General features: G+C 31.4%; 1 protein-coding gene across 1 annotated transcript; it reads right to left on the bottom strand.

Moving 5' to 3' along the window:
- Window positions 1-2,263: 2,263 nt before the first annotated feature.
- LOC108481513 (probable leucine-rich repeat receptor-like serine/threonine-protein kinase At3g14840) lies at window positions 2,264-15,316 on the bottom strand. The gene is given in 24 exon segments (XM_053021411.1): window positions 2,264-2,928; window positions 3,210-3,360; window positions 3,447-3,684; window positions 3,781-3,991; window positions 4,068-4,186; window positions 4,462-4,596; window positions 4,856-5,054; window positions 5,243-5,619; window positions 6,219-6,316; window positions 6,368-6,403; window positions 6,485-6,556; window positions 6,744-6,809; window positions 6,918-6,986; window positions 7,263-7,334; window positions 7,446-7,526; window positions 7,636-7,707; window positions 7,815-7,889; window positions 7,975-8,046; window positions 8,163-8,234; window positions 8,345-8,416; window positions 12,462-12,533; window positions 13,335-13,406; window positions 14,619-14,799; window positions 14,886-15,316. Coding segments are annotated over 24 exon segments (3,426 nt in total). The 5' UTR covers window positions 15,292-15,316; the 3' UTR covers window positions 2,264-2,520.
- Between the last annotated feature and the right edge of the window lie 10,081 nt (window positions 15,317-25,397).

Below are 25,397 nucleotides of genomic sequence, written 5' to 3'. Positions count from 1 at the left end.
AATAGGCTTGAGTGACTTGGGCTTTGAATGGGTTTTCCTTACACACCGAGTTTCCCCAAACTCACCCATTTTATTTTCATCCACGCAGAAATCCCTTACCCATAGTGGGCTTGGAGTCGTGAGGGAATTCGGAGTGGCCACCCGCTCGAAAGTTTGATCTTCTTCCGTGAATGGACATCCTTTTAATTACGTTTGAGGTTTTGGGCTTTTAAATGTAATAAGGCCGCTTATTTATTTTTGATGGTTTTAATATGTATTACTAAGATAGGTATTACTTATTTTAACTGTTGAAATGGATAGCTTTAGGCGCGTTTTCAAAAACAACAGTTGATTTCAAAATAACACGACAACAAGCAAAGCTTCCGCAATGAAAGTAGTTTCCAAAATTAATCACTTTTCCTAAAATGACTTAATCAAATCGGTTTCTAGAAATATCCATGACGTTAAGGTGTGGCAATGGCGGTATGCATGTCTAGGATTGGATCCGAAGGAGCTTGGTACTTAAGCAATCCGATGGACTCACCACCTCTTTTCCGGTTTCCCTACGGTGCATGACTTCCATTCACTTTAACCCTTAATGAATTAATCTTTTGAACATTAAGTACGATTTTCTGGACTTAGAATGGATTTTTTTTAACGTTTTTGATGTGGCATGCCGGATCTGGCCATAACTTCTGGGCCGGGTTTGGGGTGCTACACTATTGTTGCTCAATCAACTACTGGAGCAGAGTATGTGGTAGCTGCAGGAGCTGTCAACCAAGCCATTTGGCTAAAAAAAATAATGGCTGATTTAAATAACACCAAAGGGAAGCAACAAAGATCAATTGTGACAACCAATCTGCTGTTGCAATTGTAAAAAATCTAGTGTTCCATAGGAGAACGAAACACTTCAAGATCAAATTTCACTTTGTTAGAGAGATGGAGCAAGCTCAAGAAGTGAAGCTGATTCATTGCAGTTTAGAACAACTTGCTGATATCTTAACAAAGCCCCTTAGTGTGTTAAGATTTGAATATTTAAGAGCTAAAATGGGAGTTTGCATCATGCAAGCCAAGGAGGAGTGTTGAAATTGGCCTGCATCAGCACATAAAGCAACCAAGGAGCAGACAATGCCACATAAATTATGCAGATGAAGTACATACAGTCCAAGTTATGTGGATGAAGTATGAAGATCAAGTTGTTGTAGTGTTTTCGAATAAAGCACATGCAGCTATTGAAGTTGATGTTACTGTTCAATTTCGGTTTCATTTTTGTTACTTTAAGTAATATTTTGTAACTTAGTTTAATTAGAACTAAGTAGGTAATGTATTTAATGCATTCGATGCTGATAAGATTGATAAATCAACTTACCTAATTGTGCAAGTTGTGATATTGTGCAAGTTGTGATTTGCAAGTTGCAATATGCAAGCGGTGCAAGTTACAATGAAGTCTAAAAATAGTAAATATGTTAAAGCTGATCAGCTTATGACTGGTATATGTATTGGCATTATGCCATCTTTTTGATCAATGAATTTCAACAGAAATCATTCAAGAAAAATACTCTCTCAATTTTTGCTTTCATAGTTCAAGCCAGATTCTATTTGTTTGCTTAAAAACTTTCAGACTTGAATTTCAAAGTTTTTGTCATTCTTCATCCAGATTTATTACGCTGTTGCTCAAGTTTTATACTGAACTTCATACTTCCTCTGGATAAATTGTTCCAAAACCCCAACACATATATATGAAGAGCATTCCATACAATCTTTGTATTAGTGGCAGCAACAATTATGGTAGCAATAATAGGATCAACACATGTCAGAATGACATTTTCAATCAATTGATCTTGAAGAAACCAAGAGATAGGTGCTAGGTTTTCATGGTATCAGTGTTTTATGGGATAGTACAGATGGGTTCAGGTATAGTGCCATCTAGAAGACCATAAAGGTTATGACCATGCATAAGCATTGATGCTTGGGCCTTCGGAGAAATTATGACTACTCACCAGCTTGATGGGTAGTTGGGTTAGAGGATTAAGTTGACCAACTGTGATATTGTTTATAGCATTGGAGTTGATGATGGTTGAATCCATTTGGGCGTGACGAGGGAAAAGAGAAAAGGAAAAAAAAAAAAAAACTCCTTTGAGCTTGGAGTAATGAAAAAGTGAATGGGTTTATTGAGATGTAGGTAACTATTTATAGAGTTACATAACTCATGAAACCATAAAGGAAAGATAAAAGGAATTTTAAAAAATAACATTAAATTTGAAATGGAAAATAAGATAAGTAATTTAAAAAAAAGATAACAAGATCAAAATAGAATAATTATTGTTGTGACTAAGTCAATGGTGGTTATTGCAGTTTGATAATGAGAGAAAATAGGTATACAAATATCGAAATTCCACCGTTAAATTTATTGGACAAAAGGGCTAATTAAGCCTTGGGTTCAAAAGGAGTACTAAACTTCTGGGAGGGGGAGGGGAATTATACGTTGTCTGATTCTCTATGAACTTATTCCAGCAGCAAGATGGTGATAGAAAATTGTTTCTAGTTTGTGGAATCTCTATTCTGCCAATACCCAGAAGTCAAACTAACTGGATAGAGATAAGCAGCAGATGTTGAAGAAGTGGTCCATGGCGCAACACCTAACATACTCTTTGTCTGGCTAATATCTGCATCATCATCATCTTCAAGTTTCCTATACAACTTTTTCATAGTTTCAACATTCTTTTGACGGCTTGAAGAGGACATTGAATCTGTGCAGTACTCCTGAACTTCGGCCTTGCCTTCAAGTATGCTCACCACCGAAGACATTGGAGGTCTAGCAGAAGCTGTGGGATTTGTGCATAATAGAGCAACATTTATCATTGTCATCACCTCGTTTTTGTCGCAATCTGAGCCAATCCTTGTATCAACTAATTCCAACAAGTTCCCATTCTCCTTCAATACATGAGCCTAGAAAAACACAAAATTTAATTTCCACTTTCAGTTTCATTTCATAAAATATGACGTTCAAACTCACTAATGCATAAGCTTTCTTTGTCATGTGTATAAAGTAGTCGTGTCTGGCATATGTAATATGTTCTTGACATTTGATACATATGTGTGTTGAATGCGGAAATGAATATGTTGAACACGTGTTGGAAACAAATACTTTAGAAAAATAAGAGTGGGAGCAACATAGCAACATAGTAATGAAGATGCATAATGGAAGAAAGAATGAGAACTTAATTTACCCATTCAAGGAGAATGAAAGGTTCTTGCTTTGGGCGGATTCTAGTGTTGCACCTCCCACTAACAATTTCAAGAGCCACTATCCCAAAACTATAAACATCCGCTTTCTCTGTCAAATGGCCATGCAATGCATACTCAGGAGCCATATAGCCACTGGAAATTTAACATCGTCAATTAAATACAGCTTTTTATAGGTTAACATCAATGAATAGTGAGAATGAATCTGAAAAGAGACTTACTAAGTTCCTGCAATTCAGGTGCTAATGTGGGTATTATCTTCTTCATCAAGCTTAGCCAAACCAAAGTCGGATATTTTAGGGTTAAGATTCTTATCAAGCAACACATTGGTGGCCTTGATGTCTCTATGCACAATCTTCAACCTTGATTCTTCATGGAGGTAAGCTAATCCTCTTGCTATACCAATGCAGATCTTCTTCCTTGTTGGCCAGTCTAATATCGACTGAGATTCTTGTGGCCCTTTTCATTTTCAAAATAAAAAGAGTGGCTCAGTTATATGTATTCACATACTTCTCATTCATGTTAGAATAGGTAGACATTGGATGAGGTTTGTACCAAATAATGCACGAGCAAGGCTGTTGTTTTCCAGGTACTCGTATATAAGCATCAGTTGGTTTCCTTCAATGCAACATCCATACAACTTTACAAGATAAGGGTGTTGTAGAGCTGAAATCATGCCAATCTCAGTCACAAACTCACGGTTTCCTTGCTTCGATCGAGCTGATAGCTGCTTAACAGCGACCATCGTGCCTTCTGCTAGAGTGCCCTGCGTTTGAAAAAAAAAATGATTACCAGGTTCCATCATGAACAATTTACCTGCAGAAAGTGTTGCACATGATTACCTTGTAGACGGGACCAAAACCACCTTCTCCAATCTTATTAGAAGCATGAAAATCGTTTGTAGCAGCTTTAATTTGCCTTAAGGTAAAGGAAGTTGTCTGCAACTCTATACCTTTTAGATCTGTGGAACATGTTAAACCTATTATAAGAAAAAATTATAATATCATTTGAATTGGACTTATGGACACTACATATGTTTACTATTTTATGCCAAAATCATGAAAAAAAGGAATGACCGGGTTTAAATTGCGATCACAAACGTGTTTTTAGTCGCATAACATATGATATTAGGATCAATTTTGATGAGTATCAATAGAAAAAAGAACTGAAAACCGCAGAATAAAGACGGTGCAACTGTTGTATGAAACAGAGTATAATGATATTCCGTTTAAATACCTTGTTCCAATGTACTCTTCCGTCTTAAACAGCCATTCCACCAAAGGATGCCTGAAATCAGTAAAGCAGCAAACACTACTCCGGCTACAATACCGACCACTACAGCTGCTGAGATACCACTGCCAGGTTTATATTCTGGTTCAACAAAATTATATATAAGTACGTTGCATTGATGATATGAACATCTTAGTCGAAAGCATAATATATTAGATGTGACATATCAACAAATGAAAGAACAGAGATAAGGCCTAGAGATCTGTCTATCAGCCGATCACTCGAGGCTTAGTCCAGTTAATATATAAAACCACTTCTAAGAGACGATGCGAGGTCCGAATCCTAGTATCTACGTCTGCAATTAACTGGGAATGATAAGAGAAATGAATTGAAAACCTACTAGGATCAAAAATGGATATTGCTGAGATTAGAGGGCCGTAAATGCCTTTCTCGGGTATAGAAGTTGTCCCTTTTCCGGCCCATTGGAAACGAATCTCTAAAGTGCTATCGCTTACAGTTGCATTGAATGGTTCTACTGTTGGTATGCCTGCCCCTCCTGTTTTTTCTTTAATATTGAAATCCTTCAGCACCCGCTCCCCCTGCAATTATTATCCGTTCCATTTAACCTTACTTTCCGTGCAAGCACATGTTGTAAAGCAACATTTTTGTATATTTATATCGAAAATTCGACACTCACCCAAATCAGGATAACATGTAAACCAATTAAGCTAAACCAAATTCTAACATATAGAACTTAGTAGTAACAAGAATGATACTAAAAACGAACCTGAATGTAAACATCAAATATGCGCCTCCCCAAGCTGCTGTAATTTTGATCATTAGTGAACTGAATCTCAGCGAAATGAAGATTTACTGTGTACGTTGCATTGGCGAGACAGAATGCATAGTAAGTCAAAGAGCTAGGCGCAAGCCTTGCATTTTTGTAGAGTTGTTCATCACTACCATTGACAGAAACTTGTCCATTGTCTAAAAAATATTTATCGTCGGAGTTGCTATCGTCTAGAAAAATTCCGGTGCTGCTAAATGCCCAGTTAGTACTTTGGTAAAATGTCGAAGGCCCAGCTTGATCGTTATCGGCTTCGTAAGTGCTGCCATTAACAGTTATTTCTCCCCCACCACAGTTTATACGGACAAAGTGCAAAGCTGAGGAAAATAACAATAGTTTGTAGCAATCACATGGAAAAGAGGAGAAAGGAAACTTTAAAGAATACAACACAAAAAATAGCACACAAGGAAGAATTATTTCTGTTATGAAGGGATACTTAAAGCTTTTGTCATACACCTATTTAATATGAATTTAAACTATGTGACCTTATGCCTACCCCAATATTATTTCAAAAAAAAATTCTGTCTCATTTTAATTAGGTGGTTAGTAATAACAAATGGCAGCTAAAAAATTGTTGCTATATTTGATAAATTTTTTAGTATAATCACACATGTGGTCATCCATTTTACGATACGAGCTTAATTCTGTTTGGGTTGAGTAGTATTTAGGTAGCATTCGAACTTGACTTAAATACTAGAGAAAAAAGTTCACTTTCATTTTATTATCCATATTCCGTAAATCTTTAAATAAAAGATAATACGAGTTTAAATGTGATAAAATTAATTTCCTTCTAATTATTGCGATAACAATAATATCATCTAAACTAAGTTGAATTAGCAAATGTATATCAGCATTAACATAGATGAAGTGTCACAAGCAATTCTGAATATCTAACAAATATGAAATTTGTACTCACGCTCGCCTGTGCATTTAATTTGGCTTCTCAAACATGGAGCAATTCCTCTAATAAAACAATTAAAAAGCTTAGGCATTAAAATCCCAGAATTGAAGTGGCTGAAAGACAAAAAAAATTAGTTTAATGATTGTTGTTGTGTTGACACTTACGAGTTATTGACTTTTGCAATGCTTGCGAACAAGTTCCTGCAGATCCACAATCAACCACAAATGATATATATACAACCATTTACAACAAAGATCCACTAATGGAGTTAGAGGAGAAACTTGTCATACACGGTATTCCTTATTTGACAGCTTGATCCACCTGTGTTATTGAAGTTGTTGTATGAAAGATCCCTGCAAATAGAATAGTTTAGAATATTATTTTCATTAAGAGTCTGCAGGTATACTCATAAATATCTCTATTAAAAGCTTGATATGGGCAACAAGTCTATTAAAGCTGATATTAGTTTGATTTTGGTTAATCAAACTTGTTAAGCATATAATGAATGGAATTCAACCTTAAATAAGAAGTGAATCTTACATTTTGTTATTTGTTTCCAGTATCCATGAAGGGACTGATCCAGTAAAATTGTTTCCATTTAAGAACCTAATGAAAAGAAATCATCAAGTTTTTCTTTTATTTCCATTTGTTCCAAATGAGTATATAACTAAAAGAAAATGTAGTTTACACTACAACTAAAAACCATATCCTTACATATTATCGAAATCAAAATCAGAAAGCTGATTTGGAATTTCTCCAGTGAGTCTATTAAAGCTGAGATCTCTACAAGAAAATTTATTAAAATGGTATTAAACCAGACGTCATCTTATAAAAAATTTCAATCTAACTCTTGAAAAGAAACTTAAGAAAGATGCATCAAAATTCACAAGTAATTATGTCCTAATACAAGTTAGAAATGGATGAAAGAGGTTGCAAATATTGAAATTCCATTTCTACAATCCAAGTGTTAAAAAAAAATATGAAAAAACTAAACTTGAATCTCTCAAAAAACTTTCTTTTTGCTTTTGTAGTATCAAAAAAGAAAGTGTAATGACTTACAATAACTTTATGGATGTGAATGTCCCAAAAGAAGCGGGTATCTCTCCAATGAGATTGCAACTCCTCAATATTCTGTAATTCAATCACAAAATAAATCCATTTTTTTGTTTTTTTTTGTTTTTGGAACTCCTTAATATCTCATAACTCTAATATATCTTTGCCTTATTTCAGATTTATGCTTACAGTCTTTTCAATTTAGGCAAACTGGCATCGATGAGTGGTTGTGTAAAATTTGTTTCAGCTCCATTCAAGTCACTAATTATTCTGTACAACAATATGAAGAACCATATACAAACATAAATAAGAATTTAATTTGTCTGTACTTTTTATATAAGGAATATCGTCACCATCTTTTAAGATTATTGGAGCTTACATGTATGTTAAGTTAAGTAAAGTAGCATTAATGGATGGAATTGGTCCACTCAAACCACTTCCCTCCATATATCTGTCATTACAAAAAAGATAGATTCATTTAATTGATTGATAAAACAAAAATCTAATGAATTAAAAAAAACTTAAATATATAAAGAAAATGTTAAATTAAATTCTCACATCTTTTCAAGATTTGTCCAACTTCGGAATATGAAGACAGGAATCTGTCCTGTAAAGTTGTTGTCACTAATCTCACTGTTGAGAATACAAAATTATCATAACTATATCATATAAAATATGTTGAAACTTTCGTACCAAAAACACATTAAGAATTGCTTACAACTCCTTCAATGAAGTCAACCTAGCAAATGATGGCGGTATTTCACCAGTAAAATTGTTGGAACTAAGATGCCTGAATAAACCAGCAAATATATCTTAAATCATTTATAAAAAAAAAAATACTACATATATATAATGAAATGAAATTCATCTAGAATTTTGTTTTTCTTAAAGGAAGGTCTCTCTTACAATCGCTCGATTTTGGGTAGATCCCTCAGTGCTACAGGCAAAGTTCCTGAAAGACCATTGTTCTTAAGGACTCTACACAATGTTTTTTCAATAAATAAAATTAATTATCCATTAGACGTTTATTAAAAAATGAAAAAAATCATTCATATATATAAATTCGAAGTTGCTATAATCTAACTCACAAGCTGGTAAGATTTCTGAGATTTGCTAGCTCTTCGGGGATTGAACCAGTTAATCGATTTCCTAGAAGGGAACTGAAATACAATAGATCTTTTGCATTTAGTAACATTATATATAGTGTACGTACGAAAAATTTTTCTATTCACCATAAAGTAAAACTAACACAATGACACATATATACCTCTTACGTGTATTTATGTTTCTACAACCATGAAATATATATACACATTCGTACATACATACACAACATCGAAAGACATATACATATACATTCACACCGAAACACCACGAAAGATATATGTGTATTCATGTTAAACTCGTATTATATTTTCGGGCCACTAACCTTGTAAAAGAAAACAAAATCCATTGAAGCCTTTCCATCAATCAATTTAAAACACTGTGTAGAAGGACTAGATACAGAGAAGAAGAATGTCAAGAATTAAGGATTGGTTAAGGGGGTTCAAAGCTTCAATAATGGCGGCATCCTCTTCAAATGATATATATTTTTAAATCTCTAATTTACATGTTTTGAATTCAATGATTTTGGGCATATATTTTCTGCATTAAGTTATAAGAATTGGTATCAAAACATGGTTAAATTAAAATTCTATATCAAATTAAATTGATTAAGTCGGATGCACATGATTAATGGGTTCACGTTTCCGTGTATATATTTTGTTGAGTCGAGTTGTTAAAGTGGCTGCCTTAAGTGCTCATGAAAAGTGCCCACTTTCATCACTTGACATATTTTGAAATTGGCTTTAAATGATGTTGATATTATACATGTATGCAACTCAATTTTGAAGACAATTCTATTAGAAACATTTTATCTTGAAAATTGGATTGGATCAAACAATCAGATCATTTGGATTGTGGAGATTAAATTGGAAGCATTGAAGACATATTTTCAAAATAGTTCATTTTATATTGGTCTTTATTATTATATTATTTTTTACTATTTTAATTTCTCTATAATAGAGATTAAATTCTAATTGTATTATGGTATGTTCTTGAGAACTCCTATATATAATTAAGAGATTTGTATAGATTTTGTACAGAGATTAAGAGCACTTAATTGTTCATTAAGAAATATATTTTAGAAGCACGTTTGAGAGAGTAAACAATTTAGGCTTCTTGCCTAAGTTCTCATGAACCTAAAGGTGAGTGATTTAGATATTTAGATTCAAAAGTGAGACTATTATATTGAGGATGTGGTAGAACTTGAGTCACTTGTTGTATCGGGAATTAAAGATAAGTGGATTTACTCATTTAACTAAACTCCACAAAAGTAAATGAAAATCGAACTATGTAAACAATCTTTTGTGTCATTTTTTTTTTTTTTTAATTTACTCATCACAACTACAATCAAAATCATTACTACAACCAAAAATTTCCATTCAAGCAATTAATTTCTAACCAATTAGTCACAGTTAAATTTAACATATTTTATGCTTACTTTCTAAATTACATGTTTCATTAGATAGCAAGGAATATGGGTGTAGCATATATACTTATTTTTAACATAAGCTAATTAATCAAGAATTTACTTAAAAGTACATTTTCATATATTCATTATCTTATTCGCTCCTTGATGCATATGAATTTATAAAGTTCTCAATGGGATTTATGTTATATTTGCCATTGATTTATTGTTTTACATATGCATGGTAGTCAAAGAAAATTATTATAATTAAAATGCTTTAATATTTTCGACTTAATACTTATATATAGTTTTAAAATAAGATAGTGAATATTATAGTTAATTTATTTTAATGAAATTCAATAATTTAGATCATTGTGAAAGTGACCTAAATTGTTAAGTGTTATCATCGTAAATCACATAAAAGATTAAATAGTAGTCTTGATTTTGATTTTAAAATGGAGATTCGTACTAGCTTAAAAGGGTAGTCACTCACTATTAATTGTATTTCTTTCTATTTTTTTGTGTTACTTAGAGAAGTGTAATGAATATTTATAGGCAACATGCAGGTAGCACAAAAATACTAGGCTTAAATGTAATACTAATACATATAATGAGTGAATACTTGATATTTTGGAGTTTACCCAAAGGAAAACTTAGGTGATATCATTAAGCGAGGATTATACAGTTCCTATTACCTTAGATTCTCTTGCATCTGGAATGATGATTTTTAATGGATTGAATTTCTTATAATGGTATGAAAGGGTTCAACTTTCATCTGATATACTAGATCTTGACATGGCTTTATTAAGTGAGAAACTTCGGAAAGTTACTATAGAATTGCAGAGGAGGTGGAATATTCAAAAGCCTGGACAAGGTCGAATAGATTTAGTATTATGTTTATGAGAATGACTATTGTTGTGAATATCAAGATTTTTTTTCCTTAAATTGACAATCTCAAATTTTCTAAAATCCGTAGAGTTGCATTTTAAACATGCTAATAAGTCTCTTATTGGCCTTTTGATGGTTGAATTAAATAACATGATGGTCATAAAGGAATTCAACAACATATACTGGACATGAATGAAAAGGTTGCAAAACTTAAAACTTTAAGGGTGAATATGGATGGATTCTTTTTGGTGTTTTTCATCCTTAATTCACTTCCTCAGTTTTCTCCATTCAAGATTGATTATAACATCATTAGTGAGCAGCGGAACTTGAATGAGATGACTAAGTAAGTACGTTTAGGAATAAGTGAGAATGAGGTAGAATGAACAACATTTAACTCTAGTTGCAACTTATGGAGCTATGAAGAAAAAAAAGATAAATGTACTAAAGGAAATAACTTTCCGCCAAAGAAGGTTAGTGGATGTGGAAAAGGTACTAGAGTTATGATGGGAAACTTATTGTCAAGTAATATTTCTTTGACAAAAAATTAAGACATGTTAAGAAGGATTGATTTAGAGACATTACTCATATCCCCAATCTAATTTGGGGATTCCTTACAACCAATAAATTGAATGAAAGTGAGAAATTCATTTATATGGGAACCATCCCAAGGTGGAAGTGATAGTTGATGACATTTATTCCTTACACTTTGTATGTACTTTGGATTTCTAAAATTTTAGTTTCAATTACATTTTGGTTGTGAAAGATTAAGTCTGATGTTTAATTCAATAATAGTTGGTTTCTGTGTTTTATATGATAGCTTATATAAAATTTCTTTGAACCGTGCATTTGCACAAGCTTAAGTAACCTTGCATTCAAATATTGGTTCAAAATTGGTTTAATTAATCAACTTTCTTCATTCTTCTAGCATAGAAGTTTCTTTAGGGAAAGAATTGAAAGATTAGTGAATAATGAAATTTTGTAGTTGCATTAAAAGAAAACAAACCAAACTATAAAGAAAAGATTCTCAAGAAGTAATGAGCTCAGGGGCCATAGAATAGAAAAATTTTCATTTAGACCTTTCTAAAATTTATAAAAATTTAAATTAGTAAATGTAAAATTATACTTTGACCACCTAAAAATGATAAAAACTTGATTTAAAAATTATAAAGACCTAGATATTAAAATTGTATGAAATTATACTTTTACTGCCGTAAAAGTATACAAAATTAATTTTACCCCCTAAACAAATTTTTTGCCTTCACCCTTGAATATTGGGCTTTTTGAGATTATAAATATACATACATTTGCAGGCCCTTTTCAACTCCTTGTGGAAGAAGGGAGTTGATCGTGGCAATCAGAATCAATGGTTGCTACTTTGTGGTGTTCTAATCCGGCACGTAGACCATGAAAATTTGCTAAAACTTTTGAGATTATTGACCAATGTATTAACGGTATTTCGAGTGTTAAAGATGGTGTATGTTTGTAGAGATGAGAATAGGTGAGTTGATGCCCTTGCTACATCAGGCGGTGAGAAATTCATTGTTTGTTGTATGGTAGTAGGATAGTGTCCATGCTTTGTAATTAACTCTACCTTCAATAAAATTTTATGATTGATTGAGCAAATAGAGATTGAGAAATTTAAAGCTTCAATCATGACTGCATCCTCTTCAAATGGTATATCTCTAAATCTCTACTTTAATTTCTTAAAATGTGTTGAATTTAATGATCTGTATTTTCTGCATTAAATTAATTGTTACAATCCCTACAACCACGAAAGACATACATAAAGGAGAAGGAAATAAACATACATCTTAATGAGTCGCGTAGAAGAACCCCACCCCGGAGGAATAGTGCCATTAAGATAGCTTAGAGTTAGGTCGCTGTAACAATAGATTTAAAACAACAAATTAGTAGATATATAGTTAATTAATGGGTAAACTACAAAAATAGTCACTTTTGTTTGCCTCATGTTACATTTTAGTCACTTATGTTTGAAATGTTACGTTTTAATCACTTATGTTATTATTTTGTTACGAAGTGATCACTCTTCCGTTAAGTTTTGTTATCTCCCTAACGGTAATCCTACATTGCAGTCCAACTAAATATTATCGAATCGCTAATACATACTTCATCCGGATAAAGTATGCATTATTAAAATTAAATTAAAATATTAAATAAGAAATAAAATTATAAAACAATATGTTATTTGGAAAATAACTATTATTGTAATGAGATACATGTTTTATTAGGTATAAGTATTTAAAATTTTGTTTTTGTAATGTGATACATGCGTAAATATATATATATATATATATATATATATATAATCATATTAGTGAATCTGCTAATACGTATTTAAAATTTTATTTTTGTAATGTGATACATGCGTAAATATATATATATATAATCATATTAGTGAATCTGCTAATACATATTTCATCCGGATGAAGTACGATTAGCGATTCAAGAATATCTAGTTGGACTGCCATGTATGATTACCGTTAGGGAGATAACAGAACTTAACGGAAGAGTGATCACTTCGTAACAAAATAATAATATAAGTGATTAAAACATAACATTTCAAACATAAGTGACTAAAATGTAACATGAGGCAAATAAAAGTGACTATTTTTATAATTTACTATTAATTAATTGACGCAAAGTTATTAATATTTGCTTACATTTCTTGCAGAAAAGGGAGACTTGTCAAGTTTAGTGGGAGAGTACCTGAAAGGCCTTGTCCCTTGAGTATTCTGATAGAAGAACCAAGTTAATTAATTTCTTTTCTATTTAAAATTTACCCAATAATTTTTCCAATTACATAAGGATGTCATTTATTATTAAACCCACTAAATTTTATTTATTTTTGTATTTATATTAATAAATAGCTACCACTGAAATTTAGGACTAAGTTAAATTTGGTTCTATTATTTCTTTTTAATCATTATAACTCAATTTGATTTGATTGAATTCTCAATTTTTCTTTATTAATTTTATTTTTAAAATTTTAGATTTTATTTTAACAAAATGGATTTTGTATTATAACTTTTGAGCCTTATTTGGAAAATTTTCAAAGTTTCTGCCATAAATGTTTCTAAAAATATTTTTCAAGTAAATAAAATCAATAATTTCATAGTATTTTTGAAAAATATTTTTTATATAGTACTTTTAAGTTTTAAAAAATAAAATACTTATTTCTAAATTATATAATATTAAATTAATTAGAAATTAAATAAAATTTGCATCCAATTTAAATAAGAGAATAGATTATATGAAACTATTAAAATAACATTAAATTATTGAAAAGAGATACAAGTTTCATGATATTCGTTTAGTTAATAGGTACTTCTACGCACCAATTAGAAGTTAAACAATTATAATATGCAAATTTAAATTTCAAAAGAAAATATTTATCCAGAATTTTATAGTTAAATTTAAAATTTTAAAATTAAATCTAAACATATTTTTATATATTATTTTTAATTAAAATTAAAATTAATATAAATTTTAAAAAGTTAAATTATAGAATATAATAAAAGAGTCCATATATGCCTTTATATCTTATGTAATACCATTGTTTTCTAAGATTCGGATCATATCTTGTGGGTTGGACCTACATGCATGTCGGCTGGTAGGTGGAGTGATGTTAAACGCTCTCTGTGCATCATCCACAACTTTTATTAAACAAATTAATGAAGTATAAAATTAAACTTCCTATAATCTTATATTTAAGTTGATTAATTTCTTCATTTGCCAAATAATTTAACATATATATAATATCAAGTCTTAGGCATCATCTCATATTCAAAGTTAAAATACTCTTCACTTCTTAATAATAAATTTTAGATTAAATGCTTATTAAATCATATATAATTCATAAATAAAATCTAACAAGTTTAGACGTGGTGGATAAAATTTTCATTATAAAATAATATGCATATATATACATATATATATATACTTACATGTGAATGACATGACAAGTAGTATTGTTGTTGAAGGAACAATCGCATGTAACATTATCAACATAAGATTCATTAAACTTGGGTGAAGGTTGGTCCAACCGACCATTGCCTTGAATGCATGTTTCAATAAAGTTCCAGTTTGACTTCCCTAATGTTTTACCAATACTTTCCAAAGCTTCCACTGTAACAACAAAAAAGAAAGTGTGGAATTTACTAAAAGAATTAATTAACCAAATTAAGCTTCCATAGCTTAATATTATGAATTACCTTCAGCATTTGGAAGTGCAGCTTCGTTTGTAAGCGTTGTAAGGCAACAAACTATGAACAGTGACCCAAAAACAAGTCGAAGAAACAACATATTGGAATATTTTTGGAGTGGACTCAAGAGGATTTTTTTTCTTTTGGCTTGATATGAATGAGCAGAAAATGGGTTGAAAGATTGGGTTTCATAAATATATAGGACTATGAGAGTTGGAATTTTCTTTGAGATGATTGAAAATAAGTGAAAGTTGGAAGTTTCCTGTCTTTTGCTCCGAAATTGCAAATTACTTTGAGATGAAAGACAAATAAATGAAAGTTGGAAATTTCTCTGAGATGAAGAAAGAAAAAGCATGATGAAAATGTGTGGCTGCCTGTGGAGAATAAAAGAAAAAGAGACAGGATGTTTTTGCATGACTATTCAAATGATACTTTATCATAATGACAAGTTAAAAAATATGTTGTTAGTTGAGTATATGTATTAATTACAGAGGGTTAAGAAAGAATTAAGGATTGATCTCTTATAGCTAACTGGCAGTACACAGTATATATATATATATATATATATATATATATTAAACTTTCTCTATAACAACCATTTGTTATGTTATAGCAATCAAGTTTTTAATAAATAAATTTAATTTTTATATTATATTATAATTATTTATAATAATTTTTCACTTATAACAATAATATCCATAGTTACGAACTACAATTTTATTAAATTATTTCTTTATAATTACATATTATTTAAAATTTTAAATAAAATTATAACTACGTCATATAAGCAAACCTATTATAATTATAATTTTATTATTTTAGTAAAATGTTTAAATTTCATATGAAAAATCTCTTAAATATTAATCCTATGTTATTAAATGAAAATAATCTTTAATGAGTCAATTCAATAAATTATTGAGTTTCTTGATTAAATATTCTATTATAAATTTGAAACATCATACACTTAATTAATTACTTGAATTTAATAATTTATAATAAATTAATTAATTCAATGTGATAACTCATACTGATTAGTTGAACTTCACAAATAATTATATTAAAAATGTAAAATAAAATATGCATTAAAGTAATAGTGCATGCACCTACACAATAGTTTTATTTTTATTAATTTGATTTTCACTTTCTCTTTTTTCATATAATTCTCACTTTCTTTTTTTATTGAAATTCAATATATGAATTTTATTATAGATTTACAACAATTATATTGAAATTCAATATAATAATAACATATTATTATAGGTATTTATAATAATTAATACCTCTCTATAATAGGCAAAATATTAGCAGATGGATGGAACTATTATAGAAAAGATTGATTGTATTACATACATCGATAGATGGAACTAATATACATATACTATTATAGGTATATATGCATTAGTTCATACAACAAACATGTTGTTATAGGTATATAATAAACCTCTTTATAATAGATAAAATATTGGCAAACAGATAGAGATATTATAGTAGTTGTTGGTATTGCCTAACACATTGGCACCATCACCCCTCATTATTACCCAATTATCGATTTAAAAAAAAAAATTGGGGACGGTGCCAGTATGTATTTTTCAAAATACATGTGAAAAATATGAGTATTCATGATGAAAAAATATATTTTGAATGGATGTCGTTGGTGTGTTAGGCAGCACCAACCAATTTTTTGGAGAAAATATTCTTATTTTTAAATATACATCAAAAGAAAAAATACGAAAAAAAATTATGGGGCAATCCAACCATGCCACTTTAATTTTTTAAAGGTCTTTTTAGTAATCTGACCTTGTAAACTTAAAAAATTATAAAAATAACTTAACTTCTAAATTAATTATAGAAATAACCTAATTTTTACGTTAAAAATCCTTAAAACAACTATTCTTTTAATGTGGTTTAACAAATTGATGGCACAAAATTAAAACCTAGAGAGAGAAAATGTTGTCATTCTACTTCGCGTCAAAAGGTTGTGTGATGTGACAAGTAAAACTCCGCTAGCCGAGGTTATGAGTATGGCTCAAATCGTGACTGACTGAGTAACCGGGTAGGGTGCTTGGGTTGTCATTCTACTTGCGTCAAAAGGTTGTGTGACGTGTTGGGTAAAACTCCGCTAACCGAAATAAATAATTTTAGGAGTATGTTAATGAGTAACCGGGTGGGGTGCTTGGGTTGTCATCTCTCTTCGCGTCAAAAGGTTTAATATATTCCTAAGTAAATAAATAATAATAAAATTTTAAAAAAATCAAAAAATTAAAAAAGGAAAAAAAAAGAAGAAAAAAATAAGTACTAATAAAGTTGCACTTCGGGGACTAAAGGAGGAAATAATTAAGGTGTCTTAGTAGGTTTGGTAATTTACCTAAATGGCATAACTCAAGTCGATCTTAATTTTTGTGTGAAATAATTGGAATACTTTTTCTGTTTTACTTAAAGCAAGCTTAGAGGTCTCTTTATTTTTCCTATGCGTTTTTAACTAATTTTTATGAAACTTTGGAGTGGTATTTCTTTTATGGCAGAATCTAGCTTTCACAGTTGATAGGAACCATACTTGAGGGCAAGCATGGGCTAAGTAGGGGGAATTTGATAATACTCTAAAATGACGTATTTTTATATATTAATCATGTGTTTATTTTGAGCTTGAGCCTATTAATTTGAGCTATTTATGTCTTTTTATCTTTTAGGGACTAAATTGGAGGCGAAAAGTAAATTCAAGGGAAAAAGCGTCAATTTGGAGATTAAATGGGCCAATATGCAACGTGGGACAAATATGGTGCCAAAAGTGCGAACATGGAAGGCACAAGGACTTAAAAGCAAATAGAAGATATTTTATTTTGGAAGACTCTATTTTCTTTTATTCTATTAGGATAATTAATATTAAGATAATTATTAGGATTATTCAAATTTAGGATTTTATTTTAATTATCTTTGTTTATCTTTAATTAAATGTATTTATCTTTTTAGAATTTAAGTTCAATTAGACTATCTCCCTAGCACTATAAATAGGGGGTGAAGTGACTCTATTTGAAGGATCTTTTTCGTAAACACTCTCCCCAAAAGTCTTTTGTTCTTTCATATTTCTTTTCAATAAAATTTCTTTTCCATATTTTTATTTATTTTCTTTCCCACAATTATCATGAGCCACTAAAACCCTTCTAGCCAAAAGTTGTCAATATTTCCCCAAAAAAGGTTCTTGAGGCCTAGAATCCGTACTTAGCCTTCTCGCCAAGTATTCATCGTTTCTCCGCACTACGGGCTGACGCTTCTGTCCATGGCCCTTAAGAAGTAAGCTTTTCAGCATATGCAAAGGCGGCCGCTTTGTATGTATTGGAAGGATTGCATAGTCGGTTCGTTAACTTACTGCGTCAGAGGTTGGCGAGCCAAAGAGACAAAATGGCGTGGGATTCGCCATTGAGAAGCGTTGATCTAGCATAGATTACTGGCTAGAGTCAGGTTCCCTAAAAATCGTAAGTCTAATCTTTGGAGCTGGTGGTCGTAGGCGTCCTCTTCCACTATAACTGGCTTACTCGAGTCGAGAAGGATCATTCAAAAGCCAAGGATTGAGCCCAAGGCGTAATGAGACAACCGAGGCTGGAACTTTCCCATAAGAATTTCTTTTATCTTAAAACTCTCTTTATTATTTTTATTATTTTCGTAATCATAATTTCAATAAACTTTAAATTCTGTTTTTATTTTATTTTCGCTTCCAAAATCAATTCTTAAATTCTGTTTTTTATTTTTTTCCAGGAACGCAGGTTTTCTTGAGCACGATTCTGCCCAGGATTTCGAGAGACAAGCATTCGTATAATCCGGTCCCTGAGGATTCGACCCTACTTCCCCTTTACTATTTCTTTTTCATTATTTTACAAGGAATAGAATATTTTTGGTGCTCTCAACGACCGCATCAAAAATGTTCAAGATTATAAAAATAAAGTCATGCTTATAATTAATCTTAAAATTAGATATTTTCAAATCTTTTAAAATTATGAAATCAGATTTCGAAAAAAAGCCATTTTTAAAATAAATGCCTCCATTGCCTTTCAAATAAATGCTGTCTCCAAAGCCGACTTTTAGCACTTATGTTACCTGTTCTTTCCCACAGTGGCTGTTTGTCAATCAAACGGCTGGATTTTTAACTTCATTTTTTTTAAATAATTGTCATAAATACATTGAACTATGAGAGTTTGAAATTTCTTAGAGATGATAGAATATGAAAAAGCTTGATTGTTGCATCGCAAAATTATGTGATTGGATGTTTGTATGACTTTTCAAATTGGACCACTTTATTATGTTTCCAACTTGTTAAATAAAATTTGCATGAAGGTAATATTTATTTCATTTACCATTAATTTTAAACAAAAAAATTATTTGTTGAGTCATAAAATTTTGAAAATATTAATTTTTGTGGGTAAAATTTAATTCAAATAACATTATAAATAATAACAAAGTGTGCTTAACCATATTTTTCCCCTAATTAAAAATTTGGGTGAGATTATATATAAAATAAATATTATATAAAAAATTAGTAAAATTTAATTCTGTATTTATAATGAAAACGACAACCAATGAGTGACAACTTTATAGCAGGAAGACTAAAAAAGAGAAATAAGAGGGTATTTTTTTTTAAATCGTATTATATTGGTATACTCTAATACCAATATTTGAAAACAAAAATTTGGATCTTGGCCATCTAATGGCCAGCACCAAAGTACAATAATAAAAACTTTTTGGGTTCTAGCCAATAGATGGCTGACACCAACACCTCGAAATTCGGTTGTACACTACAAAACACTCCCATCTGTAATCCACTACAAAAAACTCATTTGATGATACACTACTAAACGCTCTCATTTTGATGGCTCTCTCAACAAAATTTTTCTCATCCAATGACAATATCTGAACCCAAACCAACCCCTATATATAGAGTAAGGGGGTTCTGGCCATCTGATTCTCAAAATTAAGAGAAATAATTTTTTTAATACTTGGTGCTGGCCATCAGTGTCCTAGAACAAAAAAAAATTAATCTGATAAAGTTGGTGCTGGCCATCAGTGTCTCAAAACAAAAAAGAAATTTGATACTCGAAAAAGGAGGTGATGGCCATTAGTGTCCCCAAAAAAAATTCAAGACTCGAAAAAGGTGTTGGTGTTGGCCATTAATTGGCCAGAACCCAAAATTTCTTTTATTGTACTTTGGGGTCGGCGATTAGATGGCTAGGACCCAAATTTGTTTTTTCAAATATTGGAATTTGAGTATACTAGTGTAATACGGTTTAAAATACCTTGATGTTGGCCATTAATGTCCCCAAATTAAAAAAAAAAAGCCTAACACAATCATCAGGTAATATGGGGTCAAAATATAAGGGGGTGTCGGCCATTGATTCCCATAACCCAAATTTACTGTTAATTTCAAGTCATTTGAGTGAATGTTTTTCAACTAGGGTCATTTTTATAAATATTATTTTTTTGGGAGTTAAATGGATAAAATAGTCACAAAGTGGAGACATAATAGATAAATCGCCATTGATGTTGTAATACCCCTTACTTGTATCTAGTGTCGGGATAGGGTACGAGATATTACTTAACTCAAACACATGCGTTCCACTGATCTCTATTTTTAAAAACTCCATTCCAATTTAAAAATTTCCAAACTCTTCTTCAGAGTCCCTAATGTGCACTTACGAAGCCCATGACATGCTTTAGAAACTGCTTGGGAGTCAACCGAGCTCTTAGAAGACTTTTGAAAATTTCACTTGAAAATAGGATACACGCCCGTGTGACCTCTTAACATGGCCATGTTGATGGCCCGTGTGACTCACATGGCTTGAACATATTGGGGTACGACCGTGTTCCTAGTCCGTGTGAATTTATTTTCTAACAGCAACTTGAAGTGGTTTTCACACGACCTGACACACGCCTGTGTTCATGGCCCTTGTCTCTCACACGGCCATGACACGACCGTGCCGCAGCCCATGTCTGAAAATCTTGACATTCTATTTCTGATGTCAGCATCACACGGCCAGGGCACACGCTCATGTGCTGGCCGTGCCTCTCACACGGTTAGTACACACTGTCGTGTCTCCCGTCTGTGTGGTAACTACTGAGCATACTGGCTTGCAACATTTAGGTGCAGGGGGACACACGGTCGAACCACACGCCCATGGGGACGGACCGTGTGTCACACATAGCCTAGACACACGCCCGTGTGTCTGCCCGTGTGGGCATTGTAATGCTATTTACCAAGCTTTTTTACCATCCTTTCTTACACAAACCTACACAACACTTTACATTACCATTTCATATACATTTGCCAGACCAAATCAGCCATAAATAGGGCATCCATCAAACTATAGTAACTGTACTCAATCATGCACCATATTCAAAACCGAAATAAACTTTTCATTCCATTTGGATAATCATTAGCTACCATTTATGGCGCTTTACAAAATGAATCAAACTCTAAAAATTAAACCAACCTAATCGGCCTCAAAACAATATGACCTTAACAAAAGACCGAGCCCTATACATGCCATACTCAAAGATGCTAGAGTTAACTATAGCGAGTGCTTCTATTGATAGTGTGAGCGATGCCTCCGACGTCCTTGGATTCTCGATCTACTTAGGCGGCATTGCAAGAAAAGGAAAAAGGAAAGGGGGGTAAGCATGAAGCTTAGTAAGTTGAATACAAATATTATCAACTAAATATCATGAATTATCATACTCATAACATAGCAACATTTCCACATGAATAAGAAGGATTTTAGGCATAACTTACTCATTACCATTTCCTTACTAATCATACAACACAAAATCGAGCTCATTTTGTATACATGATATACAAGTACCTGTGCCACTCACAACAAGGTCATCATTTCTCTTATTTACTCAAGTCACAAATTTTCCCATGGAACTCAGTGGAATAGAAGAGGATACTCGATGGCCTCAAACGTAGGTTAAGCGCCGATGCCATGTCCCAGACATGGACTTACACTGGCTCATACTCATCTCGATGTCGATGCCATGCACTCACATGGTCTTATACTGACACATATCTCGGTGTCGATGCCATGCACTCACATGGTCTTACATTGGCCCATATCTCAGTGTCAATGCCATGCACTCACATGGTCTTACAAGTGCTCATATCTCGGTGTCGATGCTATGAACTCACATGGTCTTACACTGGCTCATATCTCGTATCATCTTAGTCTCAGGGCCCAATTATCTAATCTATTCCTACGGTTCCATCGGGAAATTACCATATCACACATCTTACCATTTCTCATAACACATTCAACATTAAATTCTATAACTATGTATCAATACATAAATATAATTAAGTTGCAATATTTACAAACAACTTACCTCGGTGTACAAAATATGGCAACTACTCGATTTCAATCTACGAGCTTGGCCTTCCCCCAGTCTGGGTTCGGATTTCTTTGCTCTCGATCTATAATAGCAAATTATACTTATTATAATTTCTAATTAACTAAAATAGTTCACAATTCAATATTTTGGCAAAATGACCATTTTGCCCCAAGACTTTGACAAAATGACAATTTTACCCATAGGCTCGTAAATCTATTTTTATCACATTTTCTCACTAACCAAGCCTAGCCGAACCTTTATTCCTCTTATAGCAACTCAAAATTCTCATTATTTTCACAATTACCATCTATTTTACAAACTTTACAAAATAGTCCAATCTAGGTGTTTTCATAAAAACCCCTTCACAAAAGTTATTTATTGCACAACCATAACTCATTTTCTTCCATGAAATTTTAGCAAATCCTACAATTGCTTTCATAGCATAACCCTAAAATTTTCATCATTTTATACAATAGTCCCCTCATTAGATAGCCCATGCTATAAGGACTCCAAAAGTACAAAAATTATCATGAACGACCATGAGAATCACTTACTTGCAAGAGAAATGGGTGGCTGAAATTTTTGAAGCTTCAAATGGCTATTCCCATGGTGAATTTCAGTGGAGAGAAGAGAAGAATGAAGAAAAAAGATGATAGCTAGACTTAGGCATTATTTTATCAATAAATCACCTAATGTTCACCTAAACTTTGACTATTTTGCTTCCCTTATCTCCTATGTCTCCTATGTCTCCTATGTCTCCTATATCTCCTATGGCCGGCCAAGCTTCATTTAAAGGGTCTATTTGCCCTTTAAATGTCCCTCATTTTTTTATCTAGCTTTTTAATACTTTTAACTAATAAAACAAAACTTTTGTCCTTTATGCGATTTAGTCCTTTTTTCCAATATTAAGTATGCAAACGCTAAAATTAATTCATCAAATTTCTCATGCACTCTTGTAATCATACTATAAATCATATAAATACATTAAAATTATTTTCTCCAACCTCAGATTAGTAATCCTAAAACCACTATTCTGACTAACCCTTAAATCGGGCTATTATAGATGTAACATACCAAACAATTTTATACAATAACAACCAATCATGGAATCTACAAGGCCATTGGAAAACCCAACAAATAACTCATCATTCAAACAGTTTGAACAAAACCACACCAATCACCAAATAATCAAATAGAACTTAATCATATGCTTCAAGAGCCCTTTTACACAATTGACACATACATTAACCATCTTAGACGATAATTCAGAAAAACCAACCATAAAAAAAGCTTAGATTTTAGGTGAAACTTTAATCTTCCTTAAAAGGCTAAAATCCACATAATCCCATCAACACCAACATGACTCAAAAGAGCAAAAAGCTTTTGAACTTCAAAGTTACACGAGCATCCTTTTCTAAAGCAGTATATCTAGGATGTTACACATTAAGGTAATTGAACCCCCCATGCATTTCAGCATCTTCAACGTTTCAATTTCATGAACCAAAAGCCTCCTTGAAAAGAAGTTGTCCCATTCAGTACATCAAAATAAGTAGCTCTTGAATAATCAACAACCCTTACAAATTCATTTATTGTGAGTTCAAATAATCGAGGAAAGAAGATTTCAAAGGGTCGTCACCACATTAGTAGTCTTACAAAAAAGAGTCCCCAAACCATCACCAGCGTTCCAAAAAAACTATTGAGGCCCTATAAATTTAACAAGATTATCTTCCTCGGCAACCTAGACAATCTTTCTCCAAACAACTAACATTGAATGATTATTAAGGCTTTTTTTAAAAATAAAAATAACCTTTTTTTATTTTAAAAAATATCCACTTTGAAATTTATGTATGTAAATTATCTCTTTTGAACATTAAACGTCGGTGACATCATTACTATTGGCGTCACCATCTCTAATTTAAAAAAAAAAACTGGGTGCCATCTTTGTAATTGGCATCATTGGACTAAAGTATAATTATATAAACTGTTTAGGGACTTGATGAAGTAATTACCCTTTTTAGATTGGATAGAAAAAGAGATGAAGCCATTCCTCCTTGCGGCACCAATTAAAGCTGTTATATTTGCATATTATGTCAATCTCGTTTTGAAATTATTTATCTTAAACTCATTTATATATTATTTATCTTAAATTATTTTACATATTATTTATTTTAAATTTTTCCCTCATATATTATTTATTTCAAACTTTCGCCTATATTACCTATTTTAAATTTTTTAATATAATCTATTTTAAATTGTTTTGTATATTGTTGATATTAAATTTTATTTTCACATTATTTATTTTAAATTCATTTATTATCATTTTAAAATTTGTTTTACATTTTATTTATTTTAATTTGCTTTTAATTTTTTAAATTGTCATATATATTATTTAATTCATTGGTCTTTGATTATTAATGTTAGTATTTAATTGGTGTATGTTGTGAGATTATTTCCATTATGTGTAATATAATTCGTTTATTTGTATTTTCATATTATTGTCATTCACTTGTGTAATATTTTATTCATGTATTATTATTCTATGCTCATTATTACATTTTTATTTCATGTCCTCGCATCATGAATTAAACCCCAATGTATTTATCCAATAGAAATTGTTTTATTTTACTTCAAACAAAATAAATGCACATCGTTAAGTGTTGTACTCGCTATTTTTTTAAAAAAGGGAAAATTTTTCAAAATAAGGCAATCGTGTTTTAGAAATTCAAGAAATCGTATCCTTACTTACGGGGTTTCGATTTTCTCGTTAAACCTAAATAGCCAAATATCCTTTTTAATTTCAAATACACGGAATTTCAATATAAAATTTAAAGGCAAGCTTATTCTCAAGGGTTCAAAGTGTCATGTCCTAACTTACGGGATGTGACTTTTTGTTACCTCGAGACGAGAGAGTCTTTAATAGAAAGGATCATATTTTAAAATCTTCTTCAAATTTTCAACTTTTGACTTTAAGACATTAATTAATCAATTAGGTATCAATTTTGGGCGTGACGAGGGTGCTAATCCTTCCTCGCAAATAATGGACTCCGGAACTCATTTTCTCGAATTTCGTTGACCAAAATCATCGTTTTAGTAAATCAAAACATTTTATTAAAATAATCAAATTTTACGAGGTGACCCGATCACACATCA

This window comes from Gossypium arboreum, chromosome 11 (assembly GCF_025698485.1).
Source record: "Gossypium arboreum isolate Shixiya-1 chromosome 11, ASM2569848v2, whole genome shotgun sequence".
NCBI classification, from domain to species: domain Eukaryota; kingdom Viridiplantae; phylum Streptophyta; class Magnoliopsida; order Malvales; family Malvaceae; genus Gossypium; species Gossypium arboreum.
The sequence above is the reverse complement of the archived record's forward strand: the minus strand, read 5'-3'. Positions and strand labels throughout refer to the sequence as shown.